General features: G+C 32.4%; 1 protein-coding gene across 2 annotated transcripts; it reads right to left on the bottom strand.

The window, feature by feature from the left end:
• Positions 1-4,335: 4,335 nt before the first annotated feature.
• Positions 4,336-11,023, bottom strand: LOC110697101 (E3 ubiquitin ligase BIG BROTHER-like). Of its 2 annotated transcripts, none has more exons than XM_021874443.1 (8): positions 10,670-11,023; positions 9,039-9,452; positions 8,662-8,896; positions 7,003-7,040; positions 6,864-6,908; positions 6,387-6,511; positions 5,805-5,913; positions 4,336-4,788 (listed from the first exon to the last, which is right to left on the bottom strand). In XM_021874443.1, exons 2-8 carry the CDS (start codon positions 9,141-9,143, stop codon positions 4,750-4,752), a joined length of 696 nt encoding a protein of 231 aa, XP_021730135.1. In that variant the 5' UTR covers positions 9,144-9,452; positions 10,670-11,023; the 3' UTR covers positions 4,336-4,749. The 2 variants fall into 2 exon arrangements, with proteins under 2 accessions (XP_021730135.1, XP_021730136.1); XM_021874444.1 differs by lacking the exon at positions 10,670-11,023 and adding an exon at positions 9,758-10,614.
• Between the last annotated feature and the right edge of the window lie 7,890 nt (positions 11,024-18,913).

The raw sequence follows: 18,913 nt of genomic DNA, 5'->3' as shown, positions 1-18,913 counted from the left end.
CCCATTTTATAACTTAAAGTCTTAAATGGACCATTTTGCCCCCCTCTCCTTCTCACTCTCATCCAGCCATCTCCATTAAAGGTGGCTTATGAGCTTTCAATCTTTCATCCATTGAGCACATTATCATTTTAGTTAATATAGTAATACACTATCCATTATTCCCAAAGTATCACAACAATCAATATGACAAAATTAACACGTAACAACATAGGAGTATTCCCACATTATATGATTGAAATTTGGACCTCTAGAAAGTAGAAATCCTTTATTAACAAAAAAAATTAGGAGTTTAAAATTTGTTCCAAATGTTGCTACTGGAAATTCTTGCTCCCATTGAACCATTGGTAAGAATTGGCGGCAGAGAAGCTAGGTGGGGTGCGAACTGCGAAGGAGTTTTTGATGGTGGTCGAAAAATGCCCAAAATTTTCGATACCCTAAGGTGGAAACGCCTAGATATTTCGTAACTTGCAGGTGGCAATGAAAAATCTAGGTGTTTCCACCCGCAGGTTACAATATATTTAGGCGTTTCTTAATTTTTTTTTAAATAAAACAACTTCCAAAGCCTTTGATGGTGGTGGTGGTCCTGGTGGCTATTGGTGTTAGTGGTGGTGATTGATGAGGAGACAGTGATGGCGATGGGGTTAGTGGTTGGTGGGGAGATGGTGGTGCTTTAATGGTGGAGCCCGTGGAGAAAGTCAGAATCTGCTTTATTCAAGGAAAAAGCACATAAGTCCACTTTAATGGAGGATGCTTCAATGGATGAGAAAGCTCATAAGCTGCTTCAATGGAGGAGAAAACTCATAAGACACTTTCAAGTTTCAGTGGAGAATTAAGAGTTGCAATGAAAATGAAAGTAAAAACGAGAGGGGCAAAATGGTCTGATCAAATTAAAATGTGGGCATTAGTATATAAAATGAGGGCGACGTTTAGCGTTTCACAAAAAGAAATGTTGATAAAGTAATTAAAGTAAGTATAATTAATCCAAAAATAATCAATAAAAGAATCTCAAAATTGAAGGAACAAAATTACAGTAACATGTTGAACACTTGTAATGTCCATACAACATTACAACCTACAAGTATTTCATTAATTGTCTTAGAATATTGTCACATACACAAATAATTTACAATCAGCCCAACCTAGCCCATTATTGTTTGAAGTTCTATCACAGTACTAAAGAGGGTCAATAAGTCAACACTTGTAATTTATACGATTTTTGTCAATTTGCTTCTTCAGTATTGATTTCGTACCATAATTATTGTAGCAACTTTTTGGCTGACGGGCTCATTCATGACACTTAAATTTTCCATACAACATTTTTCATTTAATGTCACACAAGTATTGTGCACATACGCAATTACTTTACAATTAGCCCAACCCAACATATAACTGATAAAATTTTATCACAGTACTCAAAAGGGTCAACAAAATAACACGTTAATTTTATACCATTTTAGTTTATTTACTTTTTCGTTTTTGATTTTATTCTATAATTATTGTAGTAACTTTTTCACTGACTCATTTATTACGCTTATATTGTCTATACAACCTTTTTCATTTATTGGTACACAATTAATACAAATTAGTCTAGCCCATTTCTCAGTTGTTTAAAGTTCTATCACATTACTCAGGAGGGTCAACAAATCAACACGTGTATAAGTGTATTTAATATAATTTTTGTCTATATACTTCTCCATTATTGCCTTCATACGATAATTATTGTAACAATTTTGTGACAGAGTGACTCATTTATGACACTTACATTATCCATACAACCTTTTTCATTTCTTGTCACGTGAATATAGTGCACATACATAACTAATTAACAATTACCCAGCCTAAGCTAACCCATATTTGTTTAAATTTCTATCACAATAGTCAAAATAGTCAACAAGGCAGCACATTGATTTTATACCATCCTGTTTATTTACTTTTTCAAACTTGATTTGATACCATAAGTATTGTTGCAACATTTTCACTAGCGCACTCATTCATGAAAATTATATTGTCCTTACAACTTTTTTCATTTATTGTCACACAAGTATTGTATATACACTATTAATATACAATTAGTCTGGCCCAACCCTTAGCCATTTAAAGTTCTATCACAGTACTCAAAAGGGTCAACAAGTCAACACTTGTATATAAAGAAGTATAATATTTGTCTATTTACTTTTCCATTATTGGTTTCATACGATTATTATTGTAGCAACTTTTTGATTAACTGTCTTATTTATGACACTCACATTATTTATACAACATTTTTCATTTATTGTCATACGAGTATTATGCACATACATAATTAATAATCAATTGTCCCATCCTAACCCATATTTGTTTAAATTTATATCACAATACTCAAGATGATCAACAAGGCAACACAGTGATTTTATACAATTTTTGTTTATTTACTTTTTAATACTTGATTTCATACCATAATTATTGTAGCAACTTTTTTACTAGCTGACTCATTCATGACACTTAAATTACATTGTTCATACAACCTTTTATTGTCACACAAGTATTGTGCACACACAATTAATTTACTATTAGATTAGCCCAACCCTTAGTTGTTTAAAGTTATATAACAGTACTCAAGAGGGTCAACAAGTCAACACGTGTATTTTATACAATTCTTTTTCTATTTACTTCTTCAGTAATGACTTCATATGATAATTAATGTAGAAACTTTTTGACCGTTTGACTCATTTATGACACTCACATTAACCATACAACCTTTTTCATTTATTGTCGCACAAGTATTGTGCACAATATGTAATTTATTAACAATTATCCCAGCCTAAATAACCCATATTTGTTTGAATTTCAATAAGGCAACATGTTGATTTTATACTATTTTTGTTTATTTATTTTTTCATACTTGATTTTATACCATATCATAGTAGCAACTTTTTCACTGGCTGACTCATTCATGACACTTACATTGTTCATGCAATCTTTTTCATTTACTATCACATGTATTGTGCACATACACAATTAATTTACAATTAGGTTAGCCTAACCTTAGCTGTTTAAAGTTCTATCACAATACTCAACACGTGTATTTTATATAATGTTTCTATTTACTTCTCCTTTATTGATTTCATATGATAATTATTATAGCAACTTTTTAACGACGCTTATATTATCCCCATACAACTAATGCACAATTAGCCCAATTCATAATTGTGTAAAGTTCTATTACAATACTCTAGGGGGTCAGCAAGGAACACATTGATTTTATACCGTAGCAACATTTTAACTGGCTCGCTCATTCATGTTGAACATTTGCATTGTCCATACAACCTTTTTCTTAATTGGTATACGAGTATTATACACATACATAACGCTACCCTCGTTTGTATACACAAATACTACGTAATTGAAGAAAATTCAATGCAATATTATAGCAGTATGCCAGTATAGTATCTACTAAATCAAACAGATTCTCATACAGTTGTAATTAATACTATATGTAAGGAAAAACATATTCATGTAGGATATTTTTGAATTCGTCTCAATAAGTACTATCATAATATATAACTTTTATAATTTTTACTTATGGAGAATTAAAGTTGTTGATCGTTAAAGTTTTGCATTGGCAAGCGCGATAAAAGAACAGGTCAAGTAAAAAAGAACAGAGGAAGTATATGTTTCTATGTTACGAGTATATAATTTACAATGCCTTGTTGGAGAATTTTAGAGTATTTAGTTGATAATATTCATGTTATGTTAAGTTTAAGTCGTTTGGTTAAGGTTTCATGACTTATACAACATATGATTTGAGTTTACATTCCCAACATCCTTATACAACTAATCAAGAGAAATGAAATAAAGTAAGCTGAATCGTCACTATTGTTGCAACTGTTACTACTTATTATGGTTTCGGTTTCAATTTCTCTTGATTTAGTTTGGCAGTTAATGCATTATTATTACTTAATGCATTATTGTTTGATAAATGCATTGTTTAATGCATGTCTTAACGCATTGTTTGATAAATGCATTGTTTGATGACTTAATGCATTGTTTGATAAATGCCAGTTGACATACTCCTATCTTTATACATATATGAGACTCCTCATATGATGAATGGCTATAGATGAAATATTATTTCTATCTTATCACTTTGGCATAGGAAATTATAATCAATTATTTATTATTGCAAAATATAAAAAACACTTTAATACATTGAATTGCTATAATACTACAAGTTATTATAATTGTTTTTCATTGTATCTCCTGAGTAATTTCCGTGACACCCGGTGTAGTATAGGATCGGAATTATATTTTTGGAAAAGTGATCCGTTCACGCCTCGAAGCATTTCGTTAATTTCATTTCCATTTTTCTTTGTGACCCTTGTTTACTAGAAAATCCCCAACATGCCTCACAATAAAATAGTGTAAGGCAGTGTCATACAAAGGTCTCAAGGCACTTCAACTTCAGTTGAATGAGGTGGAGGAGAAAGCAATACCACAGAACTTAAAGCTCAGAAAAACATTGGTACCTTACAAGTTACAACCTTCATATATACTAAATAATACGTATAACTCGAGTTTTCATACAAATGGATGCAACCACGTCAATCTTCAATTGCAGAAGAGAAAAATATTTCTACCTTCCACCTTAATGAAACAAACAAACAAACAATAGAAAGCAACCAAATTTTACACAACTAGGTGCTTCTTATACTATAAACTTGCAGCAACATGGTGGTTGGATGCACCGCACGATGCATAGCTAGGTCAATCTCATGACAACTTCACTTCCTTTTTGCAGAGCGGGCAAATCTGAATGAAACATAAAACGTTTGCATCAGGTTCGTCAACAAAAAAGCATACTCATCTAAAAAAGATAGGAATCAAACTATTTAAAAACACATGCATTCTAAATTTGCAAACAAGCATTCCAAATTTGCAAGTTATCAACTAGGAACTCCCAAGATATATTAAAGGTTAGCAACTTAATTATCAAAATAAAGTCCCATTACACCATTATAAAATATAATCCCAAAGTTGCAAGCAAACATTCCAAGTAAAGATCAATTGAAAACACAAGGAATGTTATAAATTTAAGAACTTAATTAGCAATATAACACTCTGCATCCCATTAGGCCACACACCTTTTTTTTTTTTTTTTTTTTTTTTTTTTTGCGGGTAAGGGATGGAGAAAGGACTAGGCCGGTGGATGGGGACACGTACGATCAGAATTAGCCTGTTTGACCAATATAATCCAGCCTACTATGCCTCTATTACCAAGGAAGATATAAAAAATTGTACAATTTGTTCTGACAGTAACTTGTGTGATGCTAAGTTGCTAACAGCCAGGCAATCTAAGAAATCTGATCCACAGAGTTAGCAAACAATGTCAGATAACATAAGTTGAACAACCCTCAAATGGATGTCATTAGTCCTTTTCCAATCTCTACAGTACTCAAGCTAAGCTTTCAAAGTGACAAGGGACACGCTGAAATAAGCAGAAACACATGCACATGCAAGGCAAAATTCTTTCAATGTTGATCGGTGATGACGCTAAAGTAGCTGGCAAAGATGTATCTACTAATCTACTGTACCTTTAATACCAAGATATCAGAGATGAGACCCCCAAAAAAAACTCTTCAAATTGTACAGAAATGAAAGAGGGATATTAGGTTATGGCTGATTCTATTTGTGAATCAACATTGAACATTTGCACAACCTTTCACCATGGACAAGTCACCAAGACCATGATTAAATGCGAAGCAACACTTAAGTAAAATTAACACATCGAATAATATAGAGGAAAAGAAAATAGAAAACTAGCTTACCCTTTTCTTCACCAGCCAAGGCTCTATACAATCTTTATGATATTGATGTAAACAGGGCAGACTGATAATAGAATCCCTGTTTTTATATGCTGTACAACAGATCACACAGCTGAAAATGCATTGCACCATCAGTAAAGTTGATCAGTAAGACAAAAACAACACTCTAAGACAAACCAAGAAGGTATACAAATTTTGAATTTGCATCATATAATCATATTCTAACATTGGTAGTTCAAAAGTAAAAAAGCAAGCAAAATTTCATCGGTATGACATGTTAATTTACAAAAACCAGAATCAGATGCACATTTCTCCTTTAAGAACTTTTAGAATTCACAAACAGAAGCTCAAACTTAAGGGAACTTTATGTGTTTCTTTTTTTTTTTTTTTTTTTTTTTTTTTTTTTTTTTTTTTTTTGAGGAACATTATGTTCATCCATTATTTTAAGTTCACCCATTGTTGGAAAAATAACTTTGATTGGATGACCACATAAAACCTCCAAACAAATGTCTACCAATTCCTCATTTCATTTCATTTTCAGGAGACAGGGAGGATAGAGATAGAGAGAGGAGGAAGTAAACTTACTCTCCAATATCAATTTTCTTTGAGAAAATTCCAGATCTGTGCGTGTGACGTGGCAAACTGGATATCTCACTCTTAGATAATCCTTGGTTCTCACTACCAATCGCTTCCCCCAAGGACTGCAGCTCCTGAAATAGGAAAAAATAAATCTAATAATTTAAAAAAAAAAAGAAAAAAAAAAGAGTAACACTAAAATGTGAGCATCTGGACTCTTTACGGTCTGAGTTGCACGATCCCTTTCTTAGGTGACCATGAAGCTTTAAAATGTAACACAGTAATAAACCAATCCTGATTACATGAGCATAAAAACCTACTTTGAAGAACAGGTTAAGGAAACAAATGCCAGCTTGTGTGGATTTTTGCAACAAGCCCACAAGAGGCCTCACAGGCCCTCAATGATTCATACAAACAAATTCAACCAGAAAGAGAGAAAACTTGAGTTAATTAACATGAAAATGTAGATAAAAATGCCCAACTTACCTCATAAGTCATTTGATCTGGATCAACGGAATCCTGAATTGTCTCCTGCAAGCATGAAAGTGACAGGCTTGCCTTTTCAGACAAAAAGTAACACGAAGTAGATTAAATATTTATGTGTGAAAGATCCTAATCGAATTACCGAGACAGATGTGCCAGCAGCAGCAGGTTCAGAGTTCCCTATATATACGAGAAAAGAGTTAAGGTTTATAGTTTATACAATACCATGATTCCACATAATGTATACTGCGTATTAACTTTCTAATATTTAGTTAGACATCAGGTTTTCTTCAAGTATGGGCGGGGAACAGGTATACAGCAGTGAGCCTTCCATGAAAAATGGAAGGTAAAGAAAAGACAAACGACACAAAGTGACTAGTCAAGAAACTAGAACATATCCGATCACATTGACCACATCCACAAACATGTATAGGCCATCTACAGTTCACTTTCTTCCCAATACTAAGCACCATAATGGGCTTCGAGATACCTCTAAGAAGTCAACATAAAAGAACAAATGAGTATGACACAAAAGAAAGCAAAGAACGAGAAGGAAGAAGCTTTCATAGAAAACAATTGACGTAATCACATTTGAGCAAAAGCACATTTTAAGCTTAAATTGTCTAGAACTAAGACCATAACAAAATGAATGATAACAAAACAAATATGGTAAGACTCTAGCAAAGAATCAAGCTCGCATGAGTCGTATCAGATTAAAATATTATACATGCCAATTAGAGTAAAAATCATTGTCTATAAGTCTTAAACCAATCCTAGACTGACAAGTTCCTCCAGTAAGATCAAATTTTAAAGGAAATGATTTAGCAAGCTGCCAACATGCTAAACCAGCCTTTAACTCAAATAATTTATTATTTAAAAAAAAAAAAAAAATCTAAGAATTGTTAAGAGACATTGGCAGCAAAGTCCATACGAGTAGATGGAGTATGAGACCTCACTGGATGCCACAAGAACTACAGAGGTTTACTGTTTCCATGCTGAAAAGTTATATTCACTTGTATCTGGTCACTACCTCACATGCTTTGTGCAAGTAACACTTATTTGAGTATGAGCATCAAAAACAGAAAACAACGTCACAAAGTCAATGACTAATGCAGCGAATGAGAATCAAAAAATAATTTAAATGGTACTCTAGAGGTAAGGAAAACAAAGATTTGAAACAATAAATCTCAGAAAGGAGTAGAGAAGCTCAGAGGTTGTGAGAGAATGAGATACACAGGCATAGATAACAGCTTCTTAGATGGGCAAAAGACCTAAAAAGTTATAATCCCACAATAATATAATTCCCATTTCAGGAATCTTAGTGCCAATACACCAACCTGCCGCAGCATGTGAGCATAGGATGAGTATTAACATGAAGAAAAATTGCATTTCTTTGTCCAATTCTAGAAACAACCAGGCTAGAATTAATACCCCACAATACTTCGGCAACAATGATCACAGGAAAATATACTACATACATCAAGCTAATTTAACAATAAAAGTATTAACATCTTCCGATTTCAGGAATGTTAGGCCAATCTGCTGCAGCCCGTGAATACAGAATGAGTATTAACAAAAGAAAATGCATTTTCTACATCAATCTTAAAAAGAACTTTATACCCCCACAGCACTTCAGCAAAAATGAGTCAGTGGAAAACAAATAAAATTAAAAAAAAGGTAAAGTTCGATCAACATTCAAAGAAGTGTGGATCAGTAAATATCAGGCTTTACTAAAGTAAGGAAAGAAGTTGAGTTCCAGAAACTTCAGCATTCAATACAGGCTTGGTCTTGTACTACTTACTAGAAGCACTACGCAGTGATTCTGAAATGGCATCATGATCAATTTCTTCTTCTAAATCTAACTCTTGCAAAGATCTAGCCACAGCTTCATCCAATGCCAAATCATAGTCACAACTTCCTGAAAATGATGATTCTCCCCATGAATGCTCATGGCTACTGCTTGGTTCATTGTCAGAAGATCTAGCTATTTGGTCTATAGTTAGACAGCTAATCTTTAGGGACTGGTAAAGACTTTCCTGAGATGTAAATAAAAAATTAAAAAAAGTCAACAACAAGGGTCAGCTATGTTCTAATTTCAAATACAGCACATCAAACTTACACATAAAATTTTGTAGAAACATGGAAAGAACCATCCTTGGAAAGTTTTAAAAGATATACCTGATGCTGAAGAGCCTCTTCAATAGTAAGACCAGGAAACAGTTCTTCCAAATTTTCTTTAAGCTCAGGTAGGACATGATGTTCCTCCCACGGCTGGCTACCCATAGCTGTTTGATAATTTCTCTATTGAAATCACCTCAATCCTCTAAACTGAATCAGGAGTTCAGGACGAGAACCTTTAACAGAGGCAGAGCTGCAGAAGAGTGTGTATCAGCACCTCAAATCAAAAGGTGCCTTGTAACTGAAATCCAAGACAAATTCTCTTTTCATCAACTATTTGAATCACCACTTCAACACAGTTCTCTAAACCAGATGTGCCTTTAAAGCTGAAGCCAATTCCTTTTGATCAGCTTTTAAAGACCTCAATTCTCTAAACTAGACCAGTACGAAAAGCATCAACAACAGCAAATATAGCTACAAGAAAGAAGAGATAATCAGGACCTGTGGTCATTATTGTTAACTCTTCTATTGAGAATATTATAGCAGCGTTCAAAAGTTCACCAAAAAAAAGGATGATATTTACAGAATATGCACCAATACAAGTAATGAAATGCAGAAAACTGTAGTACTAGAATCAAATAAGATCATCAATACTATGAACATACTAATCTCAATCTTAAATGAAAAGGGTGTTTCCATTCCTGACACTAAAAAGGATAACCGAATGCATATTACATAGATTAGCAAATACTTCACATGAAGGATAAGTAAGTAAACACCTTAATGAAGGATCCCCATGAACCCGTTTAAAAATTCTCCCTTCTTCAATACTAGCCAGAAGGCCCAGAACCTCATAAAACATATGATGACATGAATCAGGAAGATTAATGAAAAAGTGAAAAAGAGGAAGAAAGAACCTAATTAGAAGTTCAGTGTATATATAGCCTTTTTGGTCTTTATTAAATTGAATTTCTTCTCTAACCAAGCCACATCGACCAAGAATACCGACCAATTTTCCAAATTACTACATGCCTCACCTCACATTGACAAAGACAGCATAAAGAATTTACATTGTAGATATTTCCATGCCTAAGAATACGGGAACGCGGATAGAAAGTGCAATATAAATATTTTTAATTATCTTGAAAACAACCTAGATAAAATCTTGATCATACACTATTTCCAAAATTCAAGAACAAGCTTCTTAGCATCAAACAAATGGAAATTCCAAGGAAAATCTATGTAAATACTACTAGAAGATAAGTCAGACTAAGAAACAAATTACTATAACAACCTTAAAACAGTACTATGTACTAGTTAATCAAACAATAGGTCAGCTCTCAAGTACAATTTCCTCCCACAAGTATCGTCTTTTCTTAGAAACTTATAATTGCAGAAATATAGTAATTTAGACATGTATTCCTCTGACTTTGTCAATTTTTTTGATAAAATTAATAATATCAACAGAAAATGACAATCATCAACAACATTAACCTACTTACGCAACAAAATTACAACATAATCAACTCAAGAACATTAAAGAAAGCAAACAAATTGCTAAAAAAACCCATCAAATTTCCTATAATATAAACAATGTGAAGTAACTAAAAGAATAAGAATGGAATCTTGCAGATCCTAACTAGTAATTAAACTGTGCAAATATATAATTTGAGAGAGATGAAGAAATATACCTGATGATTTTTTAGTGAGATTTGCAAGAAAAAATAAAATTGGGAAGATGGGGTTGTTGATATCTAGACCACAAAATCAGTAGATTACGACAAATAATTGAGATATTCCAAATAATTATCCAATTTTTAATAGTTTCTCTCTCACTTTTTCAGAGTAAGAAGATGAACTGAAAGTCAAAATATTAGGAATTATTTTTTGGCCAGATAAAGAGAAAACTGTTTGGTAAAAATTAGAAATTTCGACGCAGGGCAAAGCTATAGAGGGAGTTCCACCTTCACGGTTGTTCTTGCAAGACTTTGGGTGGGGCCAAACGCCGGTACCGTGTATTACCGCGGTATCTATGGTATAATCGGGTGTATTTACTAATTTAGATTTCAAAACATAACATTTTTAGTCAAATTATTGTTAAAGTATTAAAATACTCCCTTCGTTCTTTAAGGTTTTTCTATTCCTTTAAATATGTAGAAGATTCTCGTAACTTGTGTATATGCTGACTTCATCACCGTAATTTTTAATGTTTTATGGATAGATTTTAGATGAGTAACTTAATTTCTAAGGAGTACTCCGTAATTAAGAATTTACACAAGGATTCGAATATTCGATACAAGATTACCCTTTACATAATCTTGGGTTTTTCAACACAGTAAATTTAGAGATCAAATCTTGGATTTTCGAGCAGTTTATTCACGAGCAAGGTGCGTCAAGGTTTCAAGGACTATGCCAATACTCTTAATTGAATATTTGTGCTCTATGTTTTTTTTTTTAGTTGAAAATATTTTGTGCTCTATGTGCTTGTAATAATTTAACTTTTGGCTCATCATTTATACTTCATGTATCTTTAACTATCTAATAGATCAACTTAGACATAGTTACTTAACTCAAGTATATGTGCTTGTAATAACTTTTGGTTCATCATTTATACTTTGTATATCTATAATTAACTGTCTAATAGATCAATTAAAGAGACATAGTTACTTCACTCAAGTGTATAGTAGGTCTAAGATATTGTGATTATACATGCACTATAGCATGCTTTTAAAAAATTTAAAAATATTTCAGATAAAATCGAAGCTAAATAGCTAGAAGAGCTAAAATCTTGAGTTGAGCTAAGCTCAAGAACTCAAGCTCGGCTCATCTTGTTATCACCCCTGGCGTAATCTATTTGTTTAACTCTTGGACCTTAATTCTTTGTGCAAGGCCATCACTTGATTACCATGTAATGGTACTCAAGATATAGTAGGCATATAATTTGCATACATAAATCTATTTCTAACCTGTAAATATATAACTTGCAAATAGATCGATAATCATCCAATTATCATTATTCCCTGAATTGCAAACTTCAGGTACAAACCAAAAGCAAATCCATTGTTAAACAATATTATTAAAGAAAAAATGGACTAAAACAGATATAACTTTGGACATTTTTTGATTAAAAAGTTCTATTTCATTTTGGAATAGTCCCAAGTTCTTAGGATTAATTTTCCTCAAATGCACCCCATATAAATATGGAGCTTTTTAAACCATTTTTGGAAGATTTCCCATATAACTTTAGAATCATTTTCCAAAATAATTCAAACTTCATAATATTTTGAGAAAACTAGTCCAAAAATCATATTGTTTTAGTCCATTTTCATAGCAAATAAACCAAGTTCAACATTATTTAAGAAATAAATTAGCAAATAGATTGTTTTTGCTTTATTCTTATTTGAAAATTCGCCTAGATGAAAGGACCAACGAACGCCTCTTCAATACTCTCCCAGACATGTATCATTGTCATCATCAATCTGAGGATCGTTGATTAAGTAGGCAGCAATTGCATCCATAGGATCCTACATAACATAGACAAAAACATAGTCATATATCAAGCAATATACAATCCTAGTAAAATTTATAACTTGTACTATGCTTGGGATATCTCAACTACCCCTCTATTTAAATTACATGCAACACCTACTATTTTAGGATATTTAAAATTGACATACGTCTAAAAATTAGTTATTCCGTAATTAGTTATTCCAATATTCAACAAATTATAACCAACAAGACTAGATAAACTAACTTGGTAAAAAGCATATAGAATTGAGCCAATCAAGTGAAAAACTTGAAGTAGTTTGTGTACGTACCATGGAATATTCATCACCATAAACATGTGATAACCAATTTTCGAGGTGATTCGAGGTTCCACTATTGAAGCCATAGCCCTCCATTTCCTACAAATATTACAAGCACAGCATATGTATATAAGTCCAAAAGGCATGGGAAAATAAGCATATAAACATGTACGCATTTGTTTATCTAAGGAATGGTATGTTATAAACTTGTGAATTTATGATGTGTATTGTGGAGTACTAATTATTTTGAACATATATTTTAAGATATTAGTATCATGATTTGCATTTATTGGCTTTATTATCTATGGATATAGAAAGATATCAGGAAATTTACATTACCAAAAAAAAGATTATGCGAACATCATACTATCTTTACATACCAATGTAATAATATTTGTTTCATTTTCTTAGTTGACATATTTTGACTTTTGACATTATTTACAAATTCTACTTTGATTACCGACCGTACCTTTTATGATCTATAGTAATGATAAAACAAAATTGTTTGTTAGGATTACCTCAATATATATGTTCATAATAGTAATATTTTATAATTTTTACTTATGGTCTTATTGATAATTAGAGATATAACCATTGATTTTTTTTTTTTTATTTTTTTTTTTACAACGATATTAACCTCTTGTGTATTGATAAAAGTGATAATAAAAATATGTGAACTAAAAAAAATAAAAACAGAGGAAGTAAATGGATTATAAATTAAATACTACGAAATAACAAAAAATGGATTGATTGAACATAATTAATTGGATGCAAAGAAAACATACCTGATCTTGTTGATCATTTGATGCAGAAGAGCCATTACTCTCTTGATTTGCCACAGCCAATTGCTCAGTAAATGTAACCACATGTTGATTACCAGATGATATGTTGCTCAAATTGTCCGAGTTATCAGAAACAATTTGAGTCTGTTGTGCAACAGAATTGGGCATGTTGCGCGTAGCAGCGGCAACAGGCAGAGGTGGTTGCTCCACAGACAATGTATCAGCAACATCAGGCTGATCAGGTTGCTCATCAACGGAGTTGGGCACGTTGACATCAGAAGGTGCTTGCTCAGAATCGTCGGAAATGTCAACAACATCAGCTGCAGGGTCAGGTTGCTCAGCAAAGTCAGACAAGTCAGCCACAGGGGGCGGACCACAGTCGGCCTCAGAAGAAGATTGCGCGGCACGGTTCCACAAAGCTCCCAAAGGAGTAGTAGGACGCTTGGACAAATTAATCATGGTAGCTATTTTTGAGAAAGGTTGTTGTGATAAGTTGAAGAATTCACCCATTGGACTTACAAAAGAATTTGGTAGGGTGAAATTTGGCCTACTTCCCACAGGAGGGACACTGGTTTCTGTAGGAAAGTTGGACAGCCTAGTCGTCGTTGGATCAGTAGTAGAAGACGCGACATAGCTAGTAGGCATGGCAGGCACAGGAGTAGTATGAGGCATAAAGTTGGTGCCAAGATGTTGATTCATGTAAGTTGGCATATAATTAGCAACACCATAAGATTGTCCAATAAAATTACTAGGCATATTACCAATAGAAGATTGTTGCATCATGTTGTTGCCATTAGTAAAGTTGTGTATGCCTCCAGGATAGTAAGGAACATTTCCATTAAATTGATGATGACTTCCAATTCCTTGATATGGAGTTGCGAATAATACTCCGTCATTATCCATAGCCATAGCCATACCCATACCCATACCATTACTTGGGCCGCCGCCATGTAACCTAGCATATCCGAATGGCCCTTGTGTCATCACATTTTGAGGCTGTGTGCCCGTACCATTATTGCCTAAGCAACCTTGTAATAACCCAGCATATCCGAGTTGCCCTTGTGCAACGGCTTGACCTTGTGTACCAACCGAAGCACCACCATTAGCACCACCATTGCCCCCTAGATTTGGCACGTTACTCTCTAGCATGTACCATGGTACATTATTGTTACACATACGATTACCAAAAATATTATGGTAATAATTCGCACCACTAATTGCACCAATAGTAAAATTAGTACCATTGCTCGGAATTGGTGAGACAAGAGGTGCAATGGGCTGATAAGGGGTGTACAAGCTACCAACACTACTAGTTGCTCCAATAGTACTAGTAGTACCATTGCTCGGAATTGGTGAGACAAGAGGTGAAATGGGCCGATAAGGGGTGTACAAGCTACCAACACCACTAGTCGCACCAATAGTACCATTGCTCGAAATTGGTGTGACAAGAGGTGAAATGGGTTGATAGGGGGTGTACAAGCTACCAAGCCCCTGAGATGATGGTGGTGCCAAAGACGGCGATAAACCAATACCATAACCAGATGTGTTTGTACTATTACCAAGTAATGGCATTCCATAATTCTGCCAGAATTGAGTAACAGCTCTCCTTCTCTTGAATCTTGTCCTACTTTTGTCTTCTTCAAGCTCTTTCATAAACATTGCAGTTGCATAGTTAAGCAAGAAGGTGTTGTGAACAAGGTCTGGAAATTCATTATAAGTTAAGCTTGACATTTGATTCCAATCAAGAGGAACACCATATTCTTCGATTTTCATACAGGCGTCATAAATTCTCTTCATATAGATTCGATACTTCTGCAATAATATTGATCGAAATCTATGTTAGAACTCGTAACCATAACTAGTTTTTATATGGATATTTTATTATTTGAGGACGAAAAGAGTTCGTATACTCCATATATATTGTGAGTAATTAATAAGTAACAAAGATTTAACGTACATGAACGTATGTTTTTTCATAGCCTCACTAGCTCGAAAGATCATTTTATTAATTTACTCTTATAATTAAGTTGTGTAAGGATGGTTCTCACGTATATGATCTAGCATGATTTTTCTTTTAACATTTTTATGTTACGATGAAAATTATAAAAAAAAAGAAAAATAATAATAATAATAAAGTGGGAGAAATACTTGAATGAAAAGTGCAAGTTCTTAAAATTATTTTAGCATACTAGGTTAATTAATTATGTACCTGGAGATGGCTAGATATATGTGCTCGGTTCAATCCACGTACATTCATGTGCTCCATAATCTTTTTCGGAACAGCCCCTGCATTAAAAATAAATGCAAGCAAACAAAATGAGCAAGTATTCTATAATCTTAAACATGCACGTACGCATCTGCAATGATTATTAAGATATCAGATTTACGTTACGTTAAGTATAAAGTATGATGATCTATTTAATAACTTACTATCATAACCAATAGCTTTTATAGCGTCCAAGAATCTATTGTGCAACGCGGGTGTCCAAACCAACTTTGTCTTTGGATTCGCCCTCTTCCTTGTATCGATATCAGAGGGATCTTCATTTTTGTTATTAACATTCAACTTCTCCAAATCAATCTCAGCAGATTGGCCTTGTTTAGGCTTCTTTCCCTTAAAATTGTTCTTAGCTTTCATTCTTATAAGAATAAACCGCCAAAGATTTTGAACTTGATTGACTACTGGTGGCTTACTCATCACAATTGCTCCTCCTTGCAAACCAGTTTCTGCTGCAAGCTTTTGCTTGTCACTAACTTCTGACATCACTGCAATTACACAATTATGTGACAATTAATTAGTATAGGTTAATAGTTACTCTATAGTGATCGAGGGTAATTAAAATACTACGTCCGTTACATATTAGTTGCAACTTTGGAATATTTTATATCTCACAAATAATACGCTAAAGTTGCAATTAATATGTAACGGGGGTAGTATTTCAGTATGTCAAATGACTATCTCAACCAAAAGCCTAAATGATGGTTAGACTTCCACGAGACCATGATTGATTTTAAATTATTTTCGGTCACAATATATGTATTAGAAAATTAATATTGTTATTTTACACTACGTAGGTAGATATATAGCAAGTAAACTTACAAACAACAGGGATTGAAAAATCATCTTCAATTTTCTGTTGGAGCACAACACCATTCATCAAGGGCATATAAATATCTGCTATCACAAAGTCAAATGAGACCTCTTTCATCTGAAGAATGTTTAACGCCTCAAAAGGGTCTCTTGCAGGAGTCACTGAGTCATATAAACGAGAAAAAAAAAAAAAAAAAAACTATTAGCAAATTTGAGATAGTATATAATTATAATTAAGTTTTTGTTTTTGTACGAAATTATAATTAAGTTATTAATTTCATGTCATTAAAATTTAAACATGGAATACATTTTTTTTAATAACTACAAAAATTCATTACTATGTGTCTGTGTCTATGTACAATTGTACATGCAAGACCTCTATTAGTTTGACAAAATTTATTTACCTCTGATCTTTACTAATTACACAAATTCATTATAATTTGATATTCATCTATAATCAATATTAAAAAAAAAATTAATCAATAAGTTTCAATTTTATCAATAAATCTGCACATTACCAATAATTGGGTAAGTAAATGTCTTAGAATTAATCTATAAAAATAAATTTCTCAAGTAATCTATGTACGAAGTATTATTTACATTTAGTACCAATTTATGATAAACTTATAAATTACTAAAATAAATCAATTCTTTTTTACTTTAAAAGATCGATTGTACTTGGTTTTGGTTGTTTAGAGAGCCACTAGGGTGAGTGAAGCTTTAACCACTTGAGCTAACCTTCACTCTCAAAAGATTGTACTTCGTAACTCGATGAAATTATTTTTTATAAATAAAACTAATTTTTACTCTATAAAATTAATTTTTAGTGATTAAACTAGATTTAATTTGATCTTTGATTTTCACTAATCAAATGAATTTTTTTAATATTGATTATAAATGAATATCATTGATTATTTTTTTTGAGGTGTAGAGACTCAAGAGGACCTAGGCCTACATTTAATTAGTCCTTATTCTCTTCAACATTTAAAAAAAAATTAAAAAAAAAAACAATGTATAAAAAAGGATCGATTCTCATCACTCACCCTAGTGGCTCTCTAAACAACCAAAACCAAGTACAATCGATCTTTTAAAGTAAAAAAGAATTGATTTATTTTTTATTTTTTTTTGACAAGAAGAAGAATATTATATTAATAAATAGTCATACGGTATCTACAATAATAATAAAGATTTATAAACCACAGATTTAGAGAAAATAATATAACTTTTACAATCAAAATCATAACTATTTTGCATATCGGGCATAGCTTACACTCTACCGCTTCAAACTTGATACGAGCTGTCATTTTCGATGTCTTGCAAAAATCGATTTTGATAAGACAATTTTTACAATCCAAACTTTTTTAAATGGCAATCTCAGTAAAATTCTTTTTTTTAGCTGGCATTTGATTTTTATTTATTTATTTATTACCTATAACTGTAATTATTTTTTTTTTTTAAAAAATCATACTTTTTTTGAATAAATCCTCAATTAAGCAAAACATAATTACACCTGTGTAACTCAATGTTAGGTACATACAGTCGGTGGTAATATAATAATAGGAGCTATGAACTTTTATAAAACTTTCTCATTAGAATTGAATTGAGCAAAACTTGTAAGTGTCATTACACTTAAATTTGATAAGTATTATCATTTACTTGTATTTTTAAAATGAGCAAAAAAATTATTTGTTGGAAGGTGGGACACTTTATTTAGGTTGAATTTTTGTTTTTTTTTTTTTTTTTTAAGAGCCACAAGGACGAGGGTGAGAATTGATCTCATATCTCCTGATGTAATCGGGAGGAAAGCTCTAACTAGTTGAGCTATCCCTCACTCTCTTTTGTTAACTTTGTGATGGTGATGAATAATTTCATGTTATCAATTAACGCAAAATTTTGCTTGTAAAAAGGATTAATTTGAATAATTCATTCAAAATCTTTGTTTTTACTTACTCTGATCTTTGGCTCTTCAATGAAAAAAAAAAAAAGGATTAGAGGGACCGAGTATATATGTGATGGTTGGATTTTTTAAATAATTTTTTTTATCTTCCTGATTTTACTTTATTTCTTTTATGGTAAATGAAATTCTCACTTTTATATATACCTCCTTATTCTACCACATGGTCTATCTACATTATAGTGTAAACCATTTGGGCTATAATATAGTGTATGATAATACCAATTTAAAAAATGGACCAAACTTTTCACTAATTTCCTTTTGAAAAATGTCATTAATAATATACTACCTTTAGCCTCTTC

This window comes from Chenopodium quinoa, unplaced genomic scaffold (assembly GCF_001683475.1).
Source record: "Chenopodium quinoa cultivar QQ74 unplaced genomic scaffold, ASM168347v1, whole genome shotgun sequence".
NCBI classification, from domain to species: domain Eukaryota; kingdom Viridiplantae; phylum Streptophyta; class Magnoliopsida; order Caryophyllales; family Amaranthaceae; genus Chenopodium; species Chenopodium quinoa.
The sequence above is the reverse complement of the archived record's forward strand: the minus strand, read 5'-3'. Positions and strand labels throughout refer to the sequence as shown.

What these genes read in the sequence shown, in the direction of transcription:
- LOC110697101 (XM_021874443.1), bottom strand. Translation starts at nt 9,143, where the DNA reads ATGGGTAGCCAGCCGTGGGAGGAACATCATGTCCTACCTGAGCTTAAA. An exon ending in AAGAGGCTCTTCAGCATCAG is followed by an intron (nt 8,897 to 9,038) that starts GTATATCTTTTA and finishes TTTACATCTCAG; the next exon opens with GAAAGTCTTTACCAGTCCCT. An exon ending in ATCACTGCGTAGTGCTTCTA is followed by an intron (nt 7,041 to 8,661) that starts GTAAGTAGTACA and finishes TCGTATATATAG; the next exon opens with GGAACTCTGAACCTGCTGCT.